Source organism: Felis catus, chromosome B1 (genome assembly GCF_018350175.1).
Source record: "Felis catus isolate Fca126 chromosome B1, F.catus_Fca126_mat1.0, whole genome shotgun sequence".
Lineage (NCBI taxonomy): Eukaryota > Metazoa > Chordata > Mammalia > Carnivora > Felidae > Felis > Felis catus.
Genome location: NC_058371.1, coordinates 108,753,486 through 108,772,135, shown reverse-complemented (window position 1 = coordinate 108,772,135; position 18,650 = coordinate 108,753,486). Strand labels below are relative to the sequence as shown.

Sequence of the window (18,650 nt, the reverse complement as noted above, 5' to 3'; positions counted from 1 at the left end):
TTAAAAATTCGAACCATCACCTTGACACTTCTCTCCTCACTGTATTGCTTTCGGTTAGCTGTGGCTTAAGCTTCTTGGATAATCTTGGAAATCATTTGAATATTCTGAAAAACTGACAGCTGGATTTGATACTGCATGTAAAACATTTTTTGTGTGTGTTACTTCTCATTTGTTTGTACCAGCTTTATCCTGAAGAATCGAAAACATGGTGAATAGAGTATAATGGAGAGGAAATTTCTTGGTGCAGAATGACTTTTTTCTTTCCTTTTCTCAACGTGGCCATTATTTCAGTCCCTATTCAGTCTACTGCTTATCAGACACCCTGTCTGGGGGAAAATAGCGGTAATTTTTATTTAACAAAGCACTTTTATATATTTGATCTCATTTAATCTTTGCAATGTCCTTGTGAACATTATCAGCACTTTTAAAGATGAGAAATCTGGGCTTGAGAGAGAATAGGCAACTTGATTGAGAGCACACAGATAACTGAACAACTGAGGTTTGAACCAAATCCCTGGCTGATCAAATCAGTGAAGACAATGGTTGGGACGTGGCATTGTGAATGGTAGGTAACTTCTGTATTTTCAGTGGTATTTTTGGTTGTGATTTAATAAGTTTTGGCTAACTATTTTAGCAGAAGCCAACAATCAAGTATGATGCCCCACAATGTTTTTTAAGCATTTTATATCAAACTGTTCATTATTATCTTAACTACCGAGTTTTGCAAAGTGAGTATTGCAATTCTCTGCAGCCCACCTGACCAAAGCGGAACATTCTTTATGTCAGATACTTTAAAATGGGAAAAGAGGCCTATTGATGTTGGTGTTGGAAACAAGAAAAAAGGTCTCTCTTCTCCCGTCGTCATCTCTGTGTAGGATTCTCTCACAGCCCAGGCATTCTTCATCTCAGAATGGACGAGGCTGACAAAGGATGCAGTGTTACTGCTTTCTCAACAGCGCTGGGCCCCACTCAAGGCTCTTATTTTGTGGGGAGAGAAGAGAGTAGGTTTGGGTCACAGGCTGCCATCAGGACAGATGTAATGTTAATTAACCACAGCAGCACAGTCTGTCCCCAGGTCTCTGAGAGCAGTGAAAGGTCTCCCTCGGGGTCTCCAGATTCTGGTGCCTCGGAATGAAGCCTAGACAGGACAGAGGTGGGCCTGCACTAGCCAGCTTTTAATTAGTTATTCTTCCATTGATTCTGAAGTGATTATCTTTTTAAAATCTGCTTTTAGGGGCGCCTGGGTGGCTCAGTTGGCTGAGCATCTGACTTCGGCTCAGATCAGGATCTCATGTTTCCTGAGTTCCAGTGCCGCGCAGGCTCTGTGCTAACAGCTCAGAGCCTGGAGCCTGCTTCTGATTCTGTGTCTCCCTCTCTCTCTGACCCTCCCCTGCTCACGCTGTGTCTCTCTCTCTGATATAAAATAAAAACATGAAAAAAATCTGCTTTTACATATCTGGAATTGGGATGTGTTTTACATTGGCCACAACTAATAGGAAGTTTGCTGTTTGTTTTTGGATAGGGGGCTAAGTATATAAAAAAATGATTGTTTTCTCCAAATGTCTCAAGATCTTTCTTTTTTCTTACTCCTTCTTTTAATATTTTTCTTCTTACTCCTTCTTTTAATTTTTTTTCACATCCTTCATTTCTTGGTATTTGTCATGTCAAAGTATTATGTACAATTATTGAAAATGTCACACTGTGGGAGTACTTGCTCCCCCAGCCAAACTCTGGGACTTCTCTTGGTTCCAGTTCCAGCCCATGTCCAGTGTCACAGAGCCAGGCTCCTTCACCCTGGCTTGTCCTGAACAGCTCTCCAGGGAGGGAACAGGGGACGGTGCCTTATTCTCCCTACCACCAAGTCAAGGCACCCGGGGAAACGAAATCAGGCAGTACTAGAAAACAAATCTTTGTGTGTCCAGGTCAGGATTATAAAAGATAAAGAAAGGAAATACATTAACATGCAGTATTTGATTTTGATAAATATATTATCCATATTTCCTTATTCCACCTTTTCTCATAAAGGACTTAAGACCATTTAACCCTGAAAAAAGATAAAGTGATTATTTTTTATTGTGGCGTTCTCTTCTCAAAAGCTATGTGTGTGTGTGTGTATATGTGTATATATATATATATATATATATATATATATAAATATAATTATTTTATAGCAAAATCATAAGTATGTAAATGGTTATTTTAATTGTATAGGGATGGAAATATTCATAGTAATATAGTGAGGGAAGCACCTGTGTGTACTACTGATTCCCTGCTTAATGTTTGATCCATTATTGTGATAATTTTGATTTCATTTGCATTTGGAAAATGATAGAGTTCTACCCCTAGACAAGGAGGAGGAAATACCATAGTGATAGACTGTGGCTTTGACCTGTCGTGACAGTTGGAAGCCTGGGGAATACTCTTCGGAGACCAGACATCCGTGCTCCGTTCTCGCTATGCCATCTAGTGGAGCAGTGTGCTTGCTACCCGTGTGCGGGCAGAGGACTGAATGCGATTTTTTAACTTACATGGTATGTTTATTCTGTAACATGTATGCACAAATACTGGCAACATACATAAGAAGTGGTACTGCTAGTAAGTGGCAGGTAATGTGTTCAAAGAGTCCTTAAAAAAGCTGCTACATACAAGAATAACTAGTAACATCCCCAGGATGAAAATTAACGAGAGAAATCTAACACTGCAGATACGAACATGTATTATAAAATAACAATAAATAAATCTCGTTGGCACTGGCACAGGATCAATAGGACAGAATTCAGAAATCCACTGAGCAGGTGGCATTTTATGTAAATGAGGACAAGAATAGCTATCCATTGGGTTATAAATAAAGATGGATCCCAGCCTCATTCTTTCCTCCAAAAAGAGAGTCTAGATGATGAAGGGTTGAAAATTCAAGAAATGAAGGTATCAAACTAAAAGAAACTATGGGTATTTAAAAGATAATCTTAATGTGGGAAAACTTTTCTAAATATGTCAATAGGCCCAGAAGCCATTTAGGAAAAGATGTTTTATCCTTAGAGCAAAACAAAAAAGTTGACAGAAAATTATAAAATAATAATGCTTAAAGGTAAATACTGTATTCAATTCTTTAAGTCAAAATAAATTAATATGTTGACATCCTCTAACAGAGTGCTGTGTAAAGAGGAGAGAGAATAAGAGGTAAAAACAATTTGAATTTGTGTTTCTCTGGCTAGCATGTGAGGCTAAGCATCTTTCCATGTGAATGCCATTTGTTTTCCTTCTGTGAAATGGGTGTTTCCTGATGTTGTTCCTGGAAGTTCTTTTTCTTATTATTTTGTTTTGGATATCAATCTTTTATTATGTATATTGAAACTATTTCTGCATATTATTATTATTATTATGCTTTTTTAAAGTGTCCTTTACTCTCTGGAAGTTTTATTGTTCTGTATTCAGATCTGACAGTATTTTCTTTATGACTTCTGGGATTTGTGACTGGACCAGGAAGGCCTTCCTTGCCCAGAATAAAATTATCTTTGGGGGAGTTTTTTTCAAGTGCTTCATATATTTTCATTCAAAATGGCTTTTTAATTCTTCTCTAATTTATATTAGTGGAGAGATCTAAACTCATTTTGTCTAAGTCAGCGGTAGAAAAGACTGAGGAAAACTGCTCAGTTTCCTCTTTCTGAGGAAACTGCTCAGTCTCTGAGTGCACAGCAGTCTGCACTGCCTGCCACCCTCATTCCTCGCTCTTCTTCTTTTTTTTTTTATCAATGTTTTTTATTTATTTTTGGGACAGAGAGAGACAGAGCATGAACGGGGGAGGGGCAGAGAGAGAGGGAGACACAGAATCGGAAACAGGCTCCAGGCTCCGAGCCATCAGCCCAGAGCCTGACGCGGGGCTTGAACTCACGGACAGCGAGATCGTGACCTGGCTGAAGTCGGATGCTTAACCGACTGCACCACCCAGGCGCCCCTCTCGCTCTTCTTCTTAAACCGGACATTTCATCGAGATGGCTCTAAATTCTAGAGTGCATTTTAATATCTAGAAGGAAAATTTTCTTTTCCTGTTCTTTTTCAAAACCTTCTTGGCCTTTCTTATACATTTTCTTTTCCAAAATAATTTTGGACTCAGCTCTAGCTTCATAGCAGTCCTCTTGAAATGTAGGCTGGAATGCAGTGAACTTAAAAACTATCATTTCCCTAATATTGATGTTTCCTTCTTGGCGCATGTCCCATCTCTCCCCCTATTCAGTTTTTCTTTTTTGTCCTTCAGTAAACTGTTCTTCATGCACGTCTTGTGCATTTTGTTAGGTTTACTCTACTCTTATGTATGATTTTTGTTGATACAGTAAATGAAGTGTTTTTTATTTTTATTTTTTTACTCTAAGTTTTTAACTTCAGGGGAACATTCTAAAGTACCTTTATTTTAACTGTTAAATTTCTGAAATTGGTTTTTTTTTTTTTTACATTGAACACATTTATTGTAAAGGTTATTATTTTTTAAAAGAGTTGTTATAAAATCGATTTGCACTTTATAAGTGATGGGGTCTTAAATTCCAGAAAATACTGTATATGTCTATAGAGGCAAGATGCCACCTGGGAACTCTCATCCCTTGGAGAGCCAGGCATACCTTTCATGAAGTTCCAGTTCCAAAGTCTTCACCATGAGCTCAGCAAATTCGGGATCTCTGCAGACGCTGGCTCCTTCAGCTCTTCATGCAGCCTGAATATCACCCTCATTAGCCACACCCAAAACTCGATTGGTGTTTTGTGGGAACATTTTATAAAAGTTTTAGGTTCCCACAAAATATCAGTCACACCAAACGTTCTGTGAATTTAGGCTGAGGATGGGAGATCAAGGGAGGAGCTGGTTATGTCCAGGAGACCAAGTCAGGCTCACTGTTTCTTGACCTCTGACCTTTCGCTTCCCCTCTTCCTTCCAAGAATAGCAGTTTGGAAGTCACCTTGAGGCCTCAATTCTAAGCCAAGTGGAGTATTATCTTCCAAAAATTCTGAGTGCTTTTCCTGCAGGGAACTCGAATAAGTAAAATTTTCTCTGCTCCCTTTCATATCAATGAAAGCTATATACTTGAATTGTAAATGTATTACAAATGGTTAATGCGTATGGTTAGAAAAAATCTGGAAAATACATTAATGGATTTTATTTTATATCACATAGAACAAAGAACAAATAACAAGTATTTATTGCATAGAGTCCATTGAAACTCAAAGACCTTTTAAGTCCTTGGGAAACAAATTTTAAATAACATTATTACTGTAAGGCTTAGTATATCTGAATGTAAGCTTTTTTTTTTTTAAATGGCATTGACCCTGAAATTTTAATCTTTAGAGAATTGGGTAGTAGGTGATAAAGTGCTTGAAGACGAACCATAGGGATAAAACATAGTATTCAAGTCATTCTACCGTGCAGCATTTATATTTGTTTTAAGTACATCCGGCTTAGGACTGAATCTAAAATGAAAATTTTAAATCAGTTTGCTCTTGTTTCTTACTTTGAATCCACAGATAACACTGTTATATTTTCAGCACATGTGCTGTTCTTGGTAAATGGAGTAGAATACAAATTGAAAACTTTAATAATTACAGCTTGTTTTAATCAGGAGCTAGAAGGGTGTGCCCCCTTCTGTCTTCATCCCAATTATCTGGTGACACTATTCACTAACTCATTTTGGGCATAAAATGTGGTCCCCTCTTCCCTGTTAAGAATGAGTACTATAGAGCTGTTAATACAGATATCATTAAGTGATTTTACAAAAAGGGGGAAAAAAAGAAAACAAAGAAAAGGAAGACATGTTGGGGCCTGATGTGCCATATAAATATTTTGTTTTGAGCTATGCGGTGATGTCATTGTGATGATACTTCTTCCCTTGCAGTTAACTCCCAGCCGCAAATCAGGGTATACCGGAAAGTGATGTGAAATGCAAAAGGCATGGGCTACACTGTAGTAATTCATTCATCCTGAACGAGAGACCTGCAGGGTCTGGAGATGGAACTGTGATGGCTCACTCTGCACATTATGAATACAGAGTGGGTCTGGCCTGTTGTCATGCCTGTATTATGGCAAAGGTGTTGTGTATGGACAACACATTTGTTTTCCTCGTAGTGGAATTATGTGTTCCTCTCAGTGCTGTGGCTCTATTAGTTTTCATATGGGAAAGTGATGCTCGATGTCTTTGACAAAGACTTATTCAAAGGGATAACTTACCATAAAAACAAGTTTGTGCCTACAGAGCGAAACAAAGCAAGGATAGTATCCCTTAAAACTGACTGCTTTCATTTTCAGTGTAAATCAACCATACTGGCAAAACTTTGTTAATGTGTCCTCCTCCAAAATGAGTGATTCCTACAATGTTAGAATTGTCCCTCCTTAACATTGGATCTGCTATGGCCCAGCATGTGTTGGGTGTTGAAGGACAGGTTTGAGAATTTAGCATTTTCCCACACAACGAGGGAGAATAGCAACCACTGGACATCTCCAGAACCCCTGGATGCCTCACGATAGCACATATATGATCTGTGTTCTGTATGAGTTAGAGAGATATTTAGAGAAATGATAAAATTCATTAGGTCTATGGATCTTTGGAACTATTAGCAGATTCCTTCTCTTTCTTATCATAATACAGTATGAGTCCAGAGATGAAAATTACCAAGTGTAGACCAAATGGAGAAGAATATAAATTGAAAGCTTTAATAATTCTTTTTACAGTTATTTTACAGCCCACTCCTTTTATTTTTAATGTTAATTTATTTTTGAGAGAGAGAGAAAGCATGAGCAGGGGAGGGGCAGAGAGAGAGGGGGCAGGGGATCCTCAGTGGGCTCTGTGCTGACAGCAGAGAGCACGATGTGGGGCTCGAAATCACAAACCATGAGATGATGACCTGAGCCGAAGTCAACTGACCGAGCCACCCAGGTGCCCCGAAGTCAGCCCATTCCTAAAATAAAATCTTCCTGGGTGGGGGTGGTCATTAATGTTTTTGTTGTATGTCCAGTCCACATCTTTCACTTGTATCCTTATGGAGATTTATTCCTGACCATGTTTTAAACATTAATTTTAATTTTTTGACTGAGATCTGAGGCCATTAGCTGCTGATTTGTTGTTGTTATTTGTCTGTCTTATCAAATTACCTGTCTGCCCTCTTTGTTTCTGTTAGCGTTGTCAGATGAAATATCTTAAACAAAAACAGTTATTTAAAGGAAAGCTTTGTATCCTCTACTTACTAATCATTTAAGAAGATTACCTGAAGGCTTTTTAAAAACTGGGCTGTTGATGATGCTGATTATGAAATATATTGGCCTTTCATAAAATTAACTGCTGCATTTTAATTTATAGGATCTCCAAATGTGGGTAAATGGTGCTAATGAACATGGCTTTGTCCTGGTGTCTTTCGGAGCTGGTGTCAAGTATCTTTCAGAAGACATTGCTAACAAACTGGCTGGAGCTCTGGGGAGATTGCCCCAAAAAGTGATTTGGAGGTAAGGTAATAGCATCAATTGTTTCTTCACTGTGTATTTTTGTTATCCCTTTGCTTAACTTGCAGGACCCTGTAAAGCTAGCACATTGGTTCCCCAGCAAGATTAGCAGGAGCTTCTCCTAACTTTTCATTTTTGTTTCTTAGTGTATTGAAATCTAGCGACTAATTTATAAGACTCTGTGATGGATAAAGAAAGAGACATCAAGCCTTGGAGCATAGAAAGAAAATATGATGCAAGGGCACCTGGGTGGCTCAGGGGGTTAAGTGTCCGACTCCATTTTGGCTCAGGTCACCATGTCACAGTTTGTGAGAGTGAGCCCCCTACTGGGCCCTGTGCTGACAGCGTGGAGCCTGCTTGGAATTCTCTCTCCTCCCCATCTCTCTGCCTCTCTCTCTCTCTCTCTCTCTCAAAATAAAATTTAAAAACATTAAAAAATCTTCAAGAAAAAAAGAAAATATGATGCAGAATGATTTATCCTTGTGTCAGATGCATTTTTTATGTTACCCTAAGCTTTATATCCTTATTTACCCTAATATTAGTGTCATTTAAAAAGTTGTTTTAATTACATGCATTTCTATATACTTTCTACATACCTGCAAATCAGTGTTGGAATGAGGTAGAAAATGATAGATGAATGCATAAATAGGCAAAATATTTCATGGAACCTTTTGTCCTCTATAGATGCTTTTTATTTCTTTTACCCCCTCCCCCCCAAAAATAAGCCTTAAAACTGCAATAACTTGCCAGTTAATGCTGGTTAAAACAGATCCTTAGATTACCCCACTTCCCAACAAGTGTCTGTGTCAGTCCACCATGTAAAAATCCGACGTGAACACTATTTACCATGTATTTATTTAGTACCTGCCAGTGCCGCTGGGCTCTGGGGATACAGCAGTGAACATCACCCCCCCCCCCCCCCCCCCAGGTCTCAAGCTGTTACAAGTAGGGCCTGAGTAATATGTCTTTTTCCTTTATAACAATGGTGTAAGGATTAGCTCCCACTTTTCCTGGCTGACCTATGAAGTGGATACATATTTTATCCCAACTGTTTAGGATTTCTTCCTTTGGATGCCAGATCTATTGCATTTCCTCTAAGGGCTTAACCCAGAAAACACCCTTCTGCTTCAATTAGGACAGTTTGTGTCTGCTCAGTTCAGACTCGTGTCGTTCTCTCAGTTGTGAAGTATGTTCATGGTTTATCTTTCATAGATCAAGGCACTAAATGACTTAATTATAAACTCTGCCCCACGGAGTGCCTGTCACTGGGGCCAAGCTGGAGGAGAGTACTTTCTGGTTTCTTTCAATTCTCACACCTTCCCGTAGGCTCCACGTGTCAAAGATCGGAGCTATAGACTGCTTAGTGGTGGCCCTCCCAGCTTTTTCATGTTTCTCTTTCTGGGTTCTGCTGGAGAGTGACTTTCTAGCCCAGGTTTATTTACGTGCTTCTCACCTCCAGCCCCCATCTCTGTGATGGGGTGAGAAGAGCCGAAAGAAAATAGATCTCAGTATGAGAGTGTTTTTTATTTCTCTCACAATCAATGAAAATGTGAAAAAGAAACATAATTAAAATTTTGTTGTTAGTAAAGCCTGGTTTCCTTCTTAAGATAGCAATAAAAGATCATTTAACATTTATTTTAAATCTAATAATTTAAGCACAGAGTCCATACCAAGAGTAAAGTTCGGTTTTTGAAAGATTCATTGTCTGATGTACATTTTAGGTTTTCTGGAACCAAACCAAAGAATCTAGGAAACAACACTAAGCTCATAGAATGGTTACCACAAAATGACTTGCTTGGTAAGTCAGTGACACGTGGGTACTTACTTGGCATTTAGATTTTAACTGAGTAAATGTGATTTTTGTATTTGAGCAGTTTATACAATATGTGTGTAGTTTATGGTAGAGTCACTAGAATGCCTAGTATCTCATGTTAGATTTCAAACCAAGTCAGATCTTTCTTTGTTGGAAAATGATTTGTAAAATATAATCATTTTATGCCTGTAAATTAAGGTTTTTAGACCAGTCAGCAATTTTAATTTTCTGGAAAATATGCTTAATAAGGTATATAAACCAGCAGTGGATAAAGTTATACCTGATTAGACTAATCAGCCAAAGGTAATAAAATTAAAACAGTGAAAATGTAGATTTGTGTTATAATTGTATTACAGATGTATCTGACTAACCTGAGAAATTCAAAGTTACTCATATGTTTGAAACTAAAAAGAAGGTCAAGAAAACATTTAATTTATCTTATCTTTATTTGTTTCATCTGTTCATTTCCCCTTAAGTCATCAGACATTTTTGAAACACACATTTATTTATTTATTTATTTATTTATTTGAATTCTGATCCTTAACTAAAAATTAAAATAACAGTTATATGAATTTATTTTAAGATATTTGATCGAAGAAATTTAACTCATTTTGTTGTGTTCAATAAGCACTGATAGTAAAACCATAAAGTAATTTCATTAATTTCTAGCAAACCATGATGCTGTATTAACTTCTGAGATATTAAGGAAATTATAAAAATATTATTGATATGGCAATATTGACATCATTTGTTTAACAATACTAAAATCTAACAGCTATATAAGGTGCTTTAAATTTTAAATTACATTATTAAAAATTGGCTTTGAAAAGTATTTTTTAGAAGCTAAAATGGCCATCCTAAAAACCAGCAAATTGAATTTTGCAACTAAAAAACAGTGAGGAATTTTCTTTATATAATTCCTTTTCATCTAGTTCTTCATATATGTTATTCTATAAATGACAAAATTGAATAAGAAACAGGGCAATTTACCTTCTTAATATTTGTATTTTTTTTTTATGTCTTTACTATTATGACTTCAGATTCCATAGAAGGTAGGAAGAAGCAGAGAATTTAAGTAAGATAACCTGGACTATCAGCTGTTTCAGTGCAACAGTGTGATGCTGCTCTCTGGGAACATTGAAACTGTTAGCATGGTTTTCTTCTGAGAGCCTCTACGGCAAGGTGTAGCTACTCAGTGGTGCACACCCAATGGCCCTCCTTAAGTTCAGAGCTCTTCTGTGTTCCTCAGAACCTCAGTTCTCTGCCTTTGCCAAGATCAGTGTCCTTTTTTATCATTAGGCATGACTTTATGAGTCCACTGTTGGCTTCTAACAATGATCAGAAGATTCCTCCAGGATGAGAAGTAGGAACCCAACCATTATCTTTCCCCTTCCATACTATCCCTTGCCCTCCACACACCAGCACTGTCTTACTTTTCACTGCTGGGCTTGGTGGTAAGGTTTTGTTCAGAAAAAAGGTTTTGCTGCAAAAAAAAAAAAGTTTGAAATGCACTGAGAGAGCAGATCCATTAGGTGGGCTGAGTTGAGAAGCCACTTGTAGGCAAAGGTGACACTGAGTAATTCTAATAGACATGGAGTGGGAGAGTCCCTGCACCCTACTGAGACCAAGGTTCTACATACCATTTTATACCTGGTGTGTGTATATTTAAAAGACTTCTATTTCTGCAAGCTGTAATTCCTTTCTGGCCATAGCATACATTTCCTAAGTGCAGTGTTTCCTTGTCCTACACTTATACAGGGTTTTCAGTTTCAGTACCTTTTATGAAATATTGGCTGCTCACGAGGGGATCTGTGTTTTGAAATACCTCATTAATTTTGATAAATTGTCTTCTTTTATCCCCTTGACAACTCGATGTTACATGATGTTCCATCTCTTACAACTAATTTTTATGTGTCAGTCCCTACTTGTTTATATACCTAAACTGTGAAATTGGGCCCTAAAATTGTGAAGCCAGAAGCTGACATGACTTGAATGTTGTAAATACTTTGTACCATACAGTGTTCCTCCTTGGATAAGAACATAAACTCTTCCTGAACTTTAGGAATCTAGCCCCACATTTTAACATGTTTTTTTTTGTTTTGTTTTCTTACAAAATGTGTTTTACTTTAAGATAAATGCCTGGGGATCCAGAAGTGGATGTCTGTTTGTAGCAGAATGTGGTTGCACCCTGGTATTTTTGGCATTTCTTGCTTTTGTTGACTTCCTATTTAGTATTGGCCTTTTAAATAGATGTTGCTAGCCAGTTGATATTTATGTTTGAGGGAAAGTTGTAATATGCTCTAAAAAGCTATAGGTTTTAAATTTATAAATTTAAAAATGACTCTTAATTGATATATACATCAATTCACTATTTATATAACAAGCATTTTAATTGATACAGGGCAGGAATCAGTGAAATTATGCCTTTAAAAATTCTGTATCTAAAATATATATTTAGTATAGTGTTGACTTTTAAGAGATTTCTGGAAAATCTCTTTTTTAGAGTAATATACAATACCCTAAGTTGTTTTCTTTTTTAATCCTTCTTTAGGGCATTCCAATATTAAAGCCTTCCTGAGCCATGGTGGTTTGAATAGTATTTTTGAAACTATGTATCATGGTGTACCTGTAGTGGGAATCCCACTCTTTGGAGACCACTATGATACTATGACCCGGGTCCAGGCAAAAGGCATGGGGATATTGCTAGAATGGAAGACAGTTACTGAAGGAGAGCTATATGAAGCACTGGTGAAAGTTATCAATAATCCCAGGTGAGTTTACAATGAACATGAAAGCAGATGAAATATATATACCATAGCATATTGTCAATAACCAATTATTGCCAAGAAGTTGTCAATAAACCAATTATAGGAATATCCTTTACATTCCTGTGTCTAAATCCTTGTGCATGTTTTCTATAATTTTAAAAATAAAAATGGCAAGTATATATATATATATATATATATATATAGCCAGCCATGTATGACCTTGAATAATATTCTACCAGGATTTTCCAAATTGAGGGAGACATTACAGTGGGAACAATCATCAGATCCCTAAAATGTGTCAAATTTTATTTGTTCTTTGTCTCATTTTAATACTTGTAATATCTGCATATCACTATTTTCACTATTCACATTGTAAAGATGAGGCACTTGAAACTCAGAGGGCTTAAGTAATTTGCCCATAGTTGCACTAAGCTATTAGAGTAGATATTTGAACCAGGAATGTTTGATTCCAAAGCTTGTGCTCTTTGTATTGACTGGTGCTAGGTTTCCCTAGGGCTGAGTATCACTGAAACACAGAGATTTATTTACATAGTTGCAGAACTAGTCTGAATCTTTAGCTTTTTTAATTTTTATTTCTTGAATGTCCCCAGTTAACCACTGAGTTTCAAATAGTCTAGAGAGCTGGCCTGTGTAGTTTAAAACAAAACAGTAGTTTTCCCTATTTTTTCATGACATTTAATTGATCTTGCATTTCAAATGGCAGTAATATTTGGAGGACAATAAGCTTTTTCTATTTTTACCTGGGGCATATGGCTTAACACTTGGATTGGGAAACATTGAGACGTTCTAAGAAACAACCAATAATAGGAAAAATTCTCTCATTTAAAATGATGCAGCTTTCATATAAAAGGCTGGGTTCAAGTGCACCGAGGTTCATTGTGCTGCCTTACATGGGCTCAGAGGCAGCCATCATGCTCTGACCTCTTAAAGGATCCAGTGTCTCTTGGTCGCAACTCTGGCATTTGGAGTAATATGTTCTCTAAGACGTGGGGTGCTTGAGTATGGGGATCCCTTTGTCTGTGTTTTATAGCTCTTCTTTTAAAGTTGAGTGTTTTTCAAGTCATGATGTTTTTATGGAAAATGATATATGTCTTTCAGGACTTTTTAGAAAGGTTTGTAGAATGCAGCCCTAAAGCAGAGTTTATGGGGGGATAGTTACAGAGCTACTAAGACTGGATTTGTTCCACAGAGAAAAAGCAAAAGGCTGGATTATCCACATACCGTCATTCTGTCAGTGTTCTTTGAGATATAAACAGGGCGACACTATAGTCGTAGGTCACATTGCAATGAAATCCCAGTTATGCAATCTTCATGTATCCATAAGTACTCTGATTTCAGAATATTGACTATTTTAGAGGGTATTTTCATTATACATATATACATACATGCATATATATGTACTGCATGTAATGTTATATATGGCTTCATGGTGTTGTTTTTCAACTCCTTGTCCTCTGTTTAATAAGTATAATATTCTCACACCATCCCTTAATCTTATTTTAAATCAGAGGCAGAATTAAATTTTATTGCTAAAAAAAGGTATTGAGACAAAGTGCTGCATTTTTCTTCATCTCTCCCTTTTAGAATCTAATAAATGTACTCCTCTTCCTGGTTGAGATTAATTGGTTAATGGAATTTAAAAGCATATGGAGAGAAGAAATATATGTGGGCAAGAGGTGTGGCATAGTATAAAAAAGAGCTGGGGTTCAGAGACAGAAAAACTGGAATCTGAATCTCAACTTTATAATCATAATCAGGTTGGGTTGCCTAGTCTGTCTAATTTTCATTTCCCTCCTTCAAATTTATTTTATTGCCTTAGCATAAGACAACGTGTTTAAAGCATTTACCACAGTGCTTGGCACATATTAGGTACTTAATAAAGAAAAGTTGCTTTTATTATTTTCCTCATTTTAGAGTGAGAAGGTCTAAAATATATTGAATCTTGTATCTCCATGATCATTCTGTGTTCTCCCTCCACTCCACAGCTACCGTCAGAGGGCCCAGAAGCTTTCAGAAATCCACAAGGATCAACCTGGTCACCCTGTGAATCGGACTGTCTATTGGATAGATTACATTCTTCGTCACAATGGAGCCCATCACCTACGTGCCGCTGTCCATCAAATCTCTTTCTGTCAGTATTTTTTACTGGATATTGCCTTTGTGCTTTTGCTTGGTGCTGCCTTGTTCTATTTCTTCTTGTCCTGGGTGACAAAATTTATCTACAGAAAAATCAAAAGTTTGTGGTCTAGAAATAAGCATAGCACAGTTAATGGACATTACCATAATGGAATCCTCAATGGCAAGTACAAAAGAAATGGCCATATTAAACATGAAAAGAAGGTGAAATGAGCCAACAGCCCACATGATAGTAACCAACCTGTTCAGTCACTGGATTTTTACTGCTATAATTTAGTCTAACAACTACTAAAAGTAAAATGTCAGTAAACAATTCTAACACTCCCTTATTGGATCTTACTAACAGAATTCTGTGGAATTAAGATGGCTGTAAAAAGCACAAACCTAAAATGCAAAAATGTATTTTATTTGAATACTGATGTAGAGAGTTTGGGCACTGAACCTTTTAGAAGCCTTAATTATTTAAATCAATTAAGTGACCATGTCAGACCTTAGTTTTGAATCTTGATATGTGTGTGTCCCAGAAGAGGAATGGTTTCTTTTCTCTTAAAAAGATTTGTTTGTGTGCCTGTGTGTACGGGTGTATGTTTCCTAATTAAGGGAATTTTTAGCTGGCTGCTTGATATATTTGTTGAAGGTACAACACATTCAAGAATGAAATAGAAAGACAGGATCCAAATGTTTCTTTTCTAGAATGTAATATATGTGAACTCAGAACACTACCATGAAAGAACACTTTTCCCTCAAAACTGAATGCAGTAGGAGAAAATGAAAAGATAAATGGCACCTTTTTTGTACTTCTTGGTTCGTTTGTGACAGTTTTTTTGTTTTGTTTTGCTTTTTATTTTTGTTTTCCTTTTCTTACAGACCGTGGGCACTTCTGGGGGAAAAATACATGCAATTAAGTACATGTATAAGTTGGTTGTCCCATTTTACTTTTATTTTCCCCTTACCAATAATTTGTCTCTAGAAGAATTTTATAGTCCTTTCTATTTCATTTTAGTGAATAACATTATGTTAAATGCATAATTCAGACAAAGCAACAAAGCTCTGACTTTTGTTCAAAGTACTGAAGACTATTGCTTTTATGGCATCTTTAAACAGGGCTGTTTGAATGTTTTTGTAACCGATGGCTTTTTTTATAATGTACCTTTTGAATGTTCAGGTGTTAAGATTTCCAAAGTTTTAACTTTAAAAAACGATCTTCTTCATCCCTTTTGTTGTCTGGGCCACACAATCTATATTTAACATAGGTGCCAACAATTAAGTGGAGCATTTACAGTTCTCTATACTGGTACCTACTTTGTCTGAGAAGTTTGAGACCTCGCTAACAAATCAAACTTTACATATTACGCAGAAGTGACAGAGAAATTGTATCACTTGTTTATGAAAATGAGTTTCTGTTTCCCTCTTCACTTCTTCACCACCCCACCTCACCCCACCTCAGTAGTGTTTTCCAGTCATTGTGGCTGACATGGAACAGTGACAGTATTCATTTGAGGATAGGGATGCAAGTCACACACATAAAATCAGGACCTCCTGGCTGACCATTCACTAGTTGGCAACTATGAGTTTATTCCATGTCATTCTGTTTACCTAGCATTTGCACTACACATGTTGAGTGTATGCTTTATTTATTCGTAGCTTGAAATCCCATGGCTGACAGCTGAGAGTAGAAATACACATTTACCTAATGACATTCACTAACATGGGAAGAGTTGTGAAAATTCTAGAATGCTGTAAATCCTTGTCATACACTATGACATACAACTTCATTGCACTCCCACCAGGAGCCACTCTCCTGTACTTAGAAATAATGTCACAAGTAGTTTTCTAATGTACAATGCAGACAAACGTACTGCTCTCTGAATACTTGAAGAAATGGTATTATACATATAAGCCTATTAGTTATACCTTTTCACAATCTTATCATTATGTTGCCGTTAAAAGGGAAAAAAGGCACAGGCGATGAATGGTGGGATGGCAACAGGCTTAGAGTGTATGAATGAGTTGATTTTACTTTTTTGGAATTGGATGAAGTTGACAGTAGGCACTCACTGGATGATTAAGCATTAATTAATCTCCACTGTGATAAAAACTTAATAAACATGATTTAAAAATAGAGAAATGTTGTTGGAATAAAATTTTTATTCAGATTTTATTTCACAATATTATGTATATCCATTATAAACATGTTCCTAAGACATGTCTCCCAACTTTTATATGTGTATATGCGTGTAAAAAACAGTATGTTACCTGTGGGAATATTTTTATTATTATTAAACAGAGGGATTTACCTTATAAGTACATCAACATGGATCTTAAAATTATCCCAGAATTAAAAATGTTAAGTGTAGGTATTTACTGATCACTGTTGTTGGTTTTTTGTTTTTTGTTTTTTTTCTAGAAAGCTTATTGTTAGCCAGTTTTTGGTAAATAGAGTGATTTTAAATTTTCCACATTTGGGCTAGATTCTCTAATAAAGTAAAGTTTTCAAGAAGGTATTTATTCATTTGTTATTTAAAAAGAGCCTCTGCAAATATTTTCATAGCTTGTCATCATCATATCAAATGCAAATGAGACATTGATCCATTTTTCCTCCAGAGCCATAACTTTTAATATCCCTCCACGTAGACATAGGGGCAGAATTTGGATGCCCAGGATTGGAAGGAGCTAATGTTTGGGTGAAAGCAATGGTTTATGATTGAAGGTGAAGCAAGCTAGAGGTTCTTTCCTGGGAATATAGAAACCTTGTGTTACAATATGAGGACCTAGTCTCAGACTCCCAAATACTGCATAAATCATTTTCTGGTAAGGTCTTGTCTGGTGTTTATCTGCTTGGGCTTGTTGGTACTGTCCTCAAAGAATCACCTCTGAATGTTATACAACTGCACGTTCACCCCCAACCCCTAGATTTTGATATACAGCACCCCTCTCCAACTGAGCTGGAATCCACCACACTGGGTCCTCAGATGACTGTCCTTCAAAAAAAAACCTACTCTGTGATCTGAGATCTATCCCTGCCCTCCTCCTTCCCTGCTAAGTAGTGGTGAGACACTACAGAGTCAAGATGTAGCATTCTGGGTTTTTTTCCCCCACACATTTCCTGCTTCTGCCAAGACTACAAGAATGTTTGTGCTTGAATGGTCTGATAGATTCTGATAACCTGCCTCAGAGTCTTGTTTCCAGCTTTGCACTATAATTGGGCATATTAGACATTGTAATTAGATACTATGGAGCATAAAACATGCACTGAAATTAAAAGGAAAGAAGTTCACTTTATTGTGAAAACATTTTACGGGCTATTAATATTTATAAATGGTAAGTATCTTCTCTGAAATACACAACTGTAGTGAATTAAAGAATATATATTTATTCACTAGAAATTAGGAACTGCCATGGCCGAATGGCATTCATTCAACATTCAATGGGTGCCCATCACACCCCAGACAATATACCAGATACCAGGGGAATTTACAGATGAGAAGGTCAGTCTCTCTTTCAAGATGCTCATGATCTAGTGGGAGAGATGGACACATAAGTAATTATAATGTAAAGTGCTGAGAGCTATAGCAAGTGTATATGCAGGGTACTGTGGCAGCACTGAGTTCAAGGTGACATTGAACTGCACGCTCACTACTAGTTTTGGGGTTGTTTGTAATCAATCCCATGGCATTAATTGCTTAATCCAGAACACCCTCATAATTTTTTTTGGCAGATAGTTGTATATTGAACTCAAGTTCTGATTGTCTGAGGGTCCTAACTTTGAAGGTTAACTCCATCATTTACTAATCTTTAACTTTGACATTTCTTATTTGTGTAATGATAATTACCTCATGGGCTTATCGTGAATACACACACACACACACACACACACACACTCACTCTGTAATGGCCACTATACTAAATGTTTTAAACACATTGTGTGTAGGTATGTGCATGTGTTTAAAACGTTTAGCATAGGGGCTCCTAGGTGGCTCAGTCAGTTAAATGTCCCACTCTTGGTTTTGGCTCTTAATCTTAATTTGGCTCTTAATTTGATTTGGCTCTTAATTTGGCTCTTGGTCTTAATCTTGGGGTTTCTGGGTTCAGGCCCCGCATCAGATTCTGCACCAACAGTGCGGAGCCTGCTTGGGATTCTCTCCTGTCTCTCTCTCTCTCTCTGCTCCTTCCCCAGCTTGCTTTCTCTCTCAAAAATAAATAAATAAACTTAAAAATAAAATAAAACATTTAGCATGATGGCCGGTGTAAAATGAGCGCTTGAATCGGTGGTTGTTTGTCCTGGACACGTTGAATAGACTAACCTCTGTCACAGTAGTGCGCTTTCAGTTTTTGAGAGTTGTTTGAAAAAACATGTTTCATTCATTCATTCACCAACCATTTACTGAGTCTTCATTCATCCAATGGTGCCCTAGATGGTCACAGTTGTCCTGTGCAT

General features: G+C 36.9%; 1 protein-coding gene across 4 annotated transcripts in view; it reads left to right on the top strand.

Annotated features, from left to right (window-relative positions):
- UGT8 (UDP glycosyltransferase 8) overlaps positions 1-16,572 on the top strand; it is an 84,213-nt gene extending 67,641 nt beyond the window's left edge. For all 4 annotated transcript variants that reach the window (XM_045055938.1, XM_019829015.3, XM_045055937.1 and 1 more), the window contains 4 exons: positions 7,335-7,477; positions 9,196-9,272; positions 11,839-12,058; positions 14,062-16,572. In XM_045055938.1, coding sequence (XP_044911873.1) covers positions 7,335-7,477; positions 9,196-9,272; positions 11,839-12,058; positions 14,062-14,425 — 804 coding nt within the window. In that variant the 3' untranslated portion in view covers positions 14,426-16,572. The remainder of the gene's footprint in view (positions 1-7,334; positions 7,478-9,195; positions 9,273-11,838; positions 12,059-14,061) is intronic.
- The last annotated feature ends 2,078 nt before the right edge of the window (positions 16,573-18,650 follow it).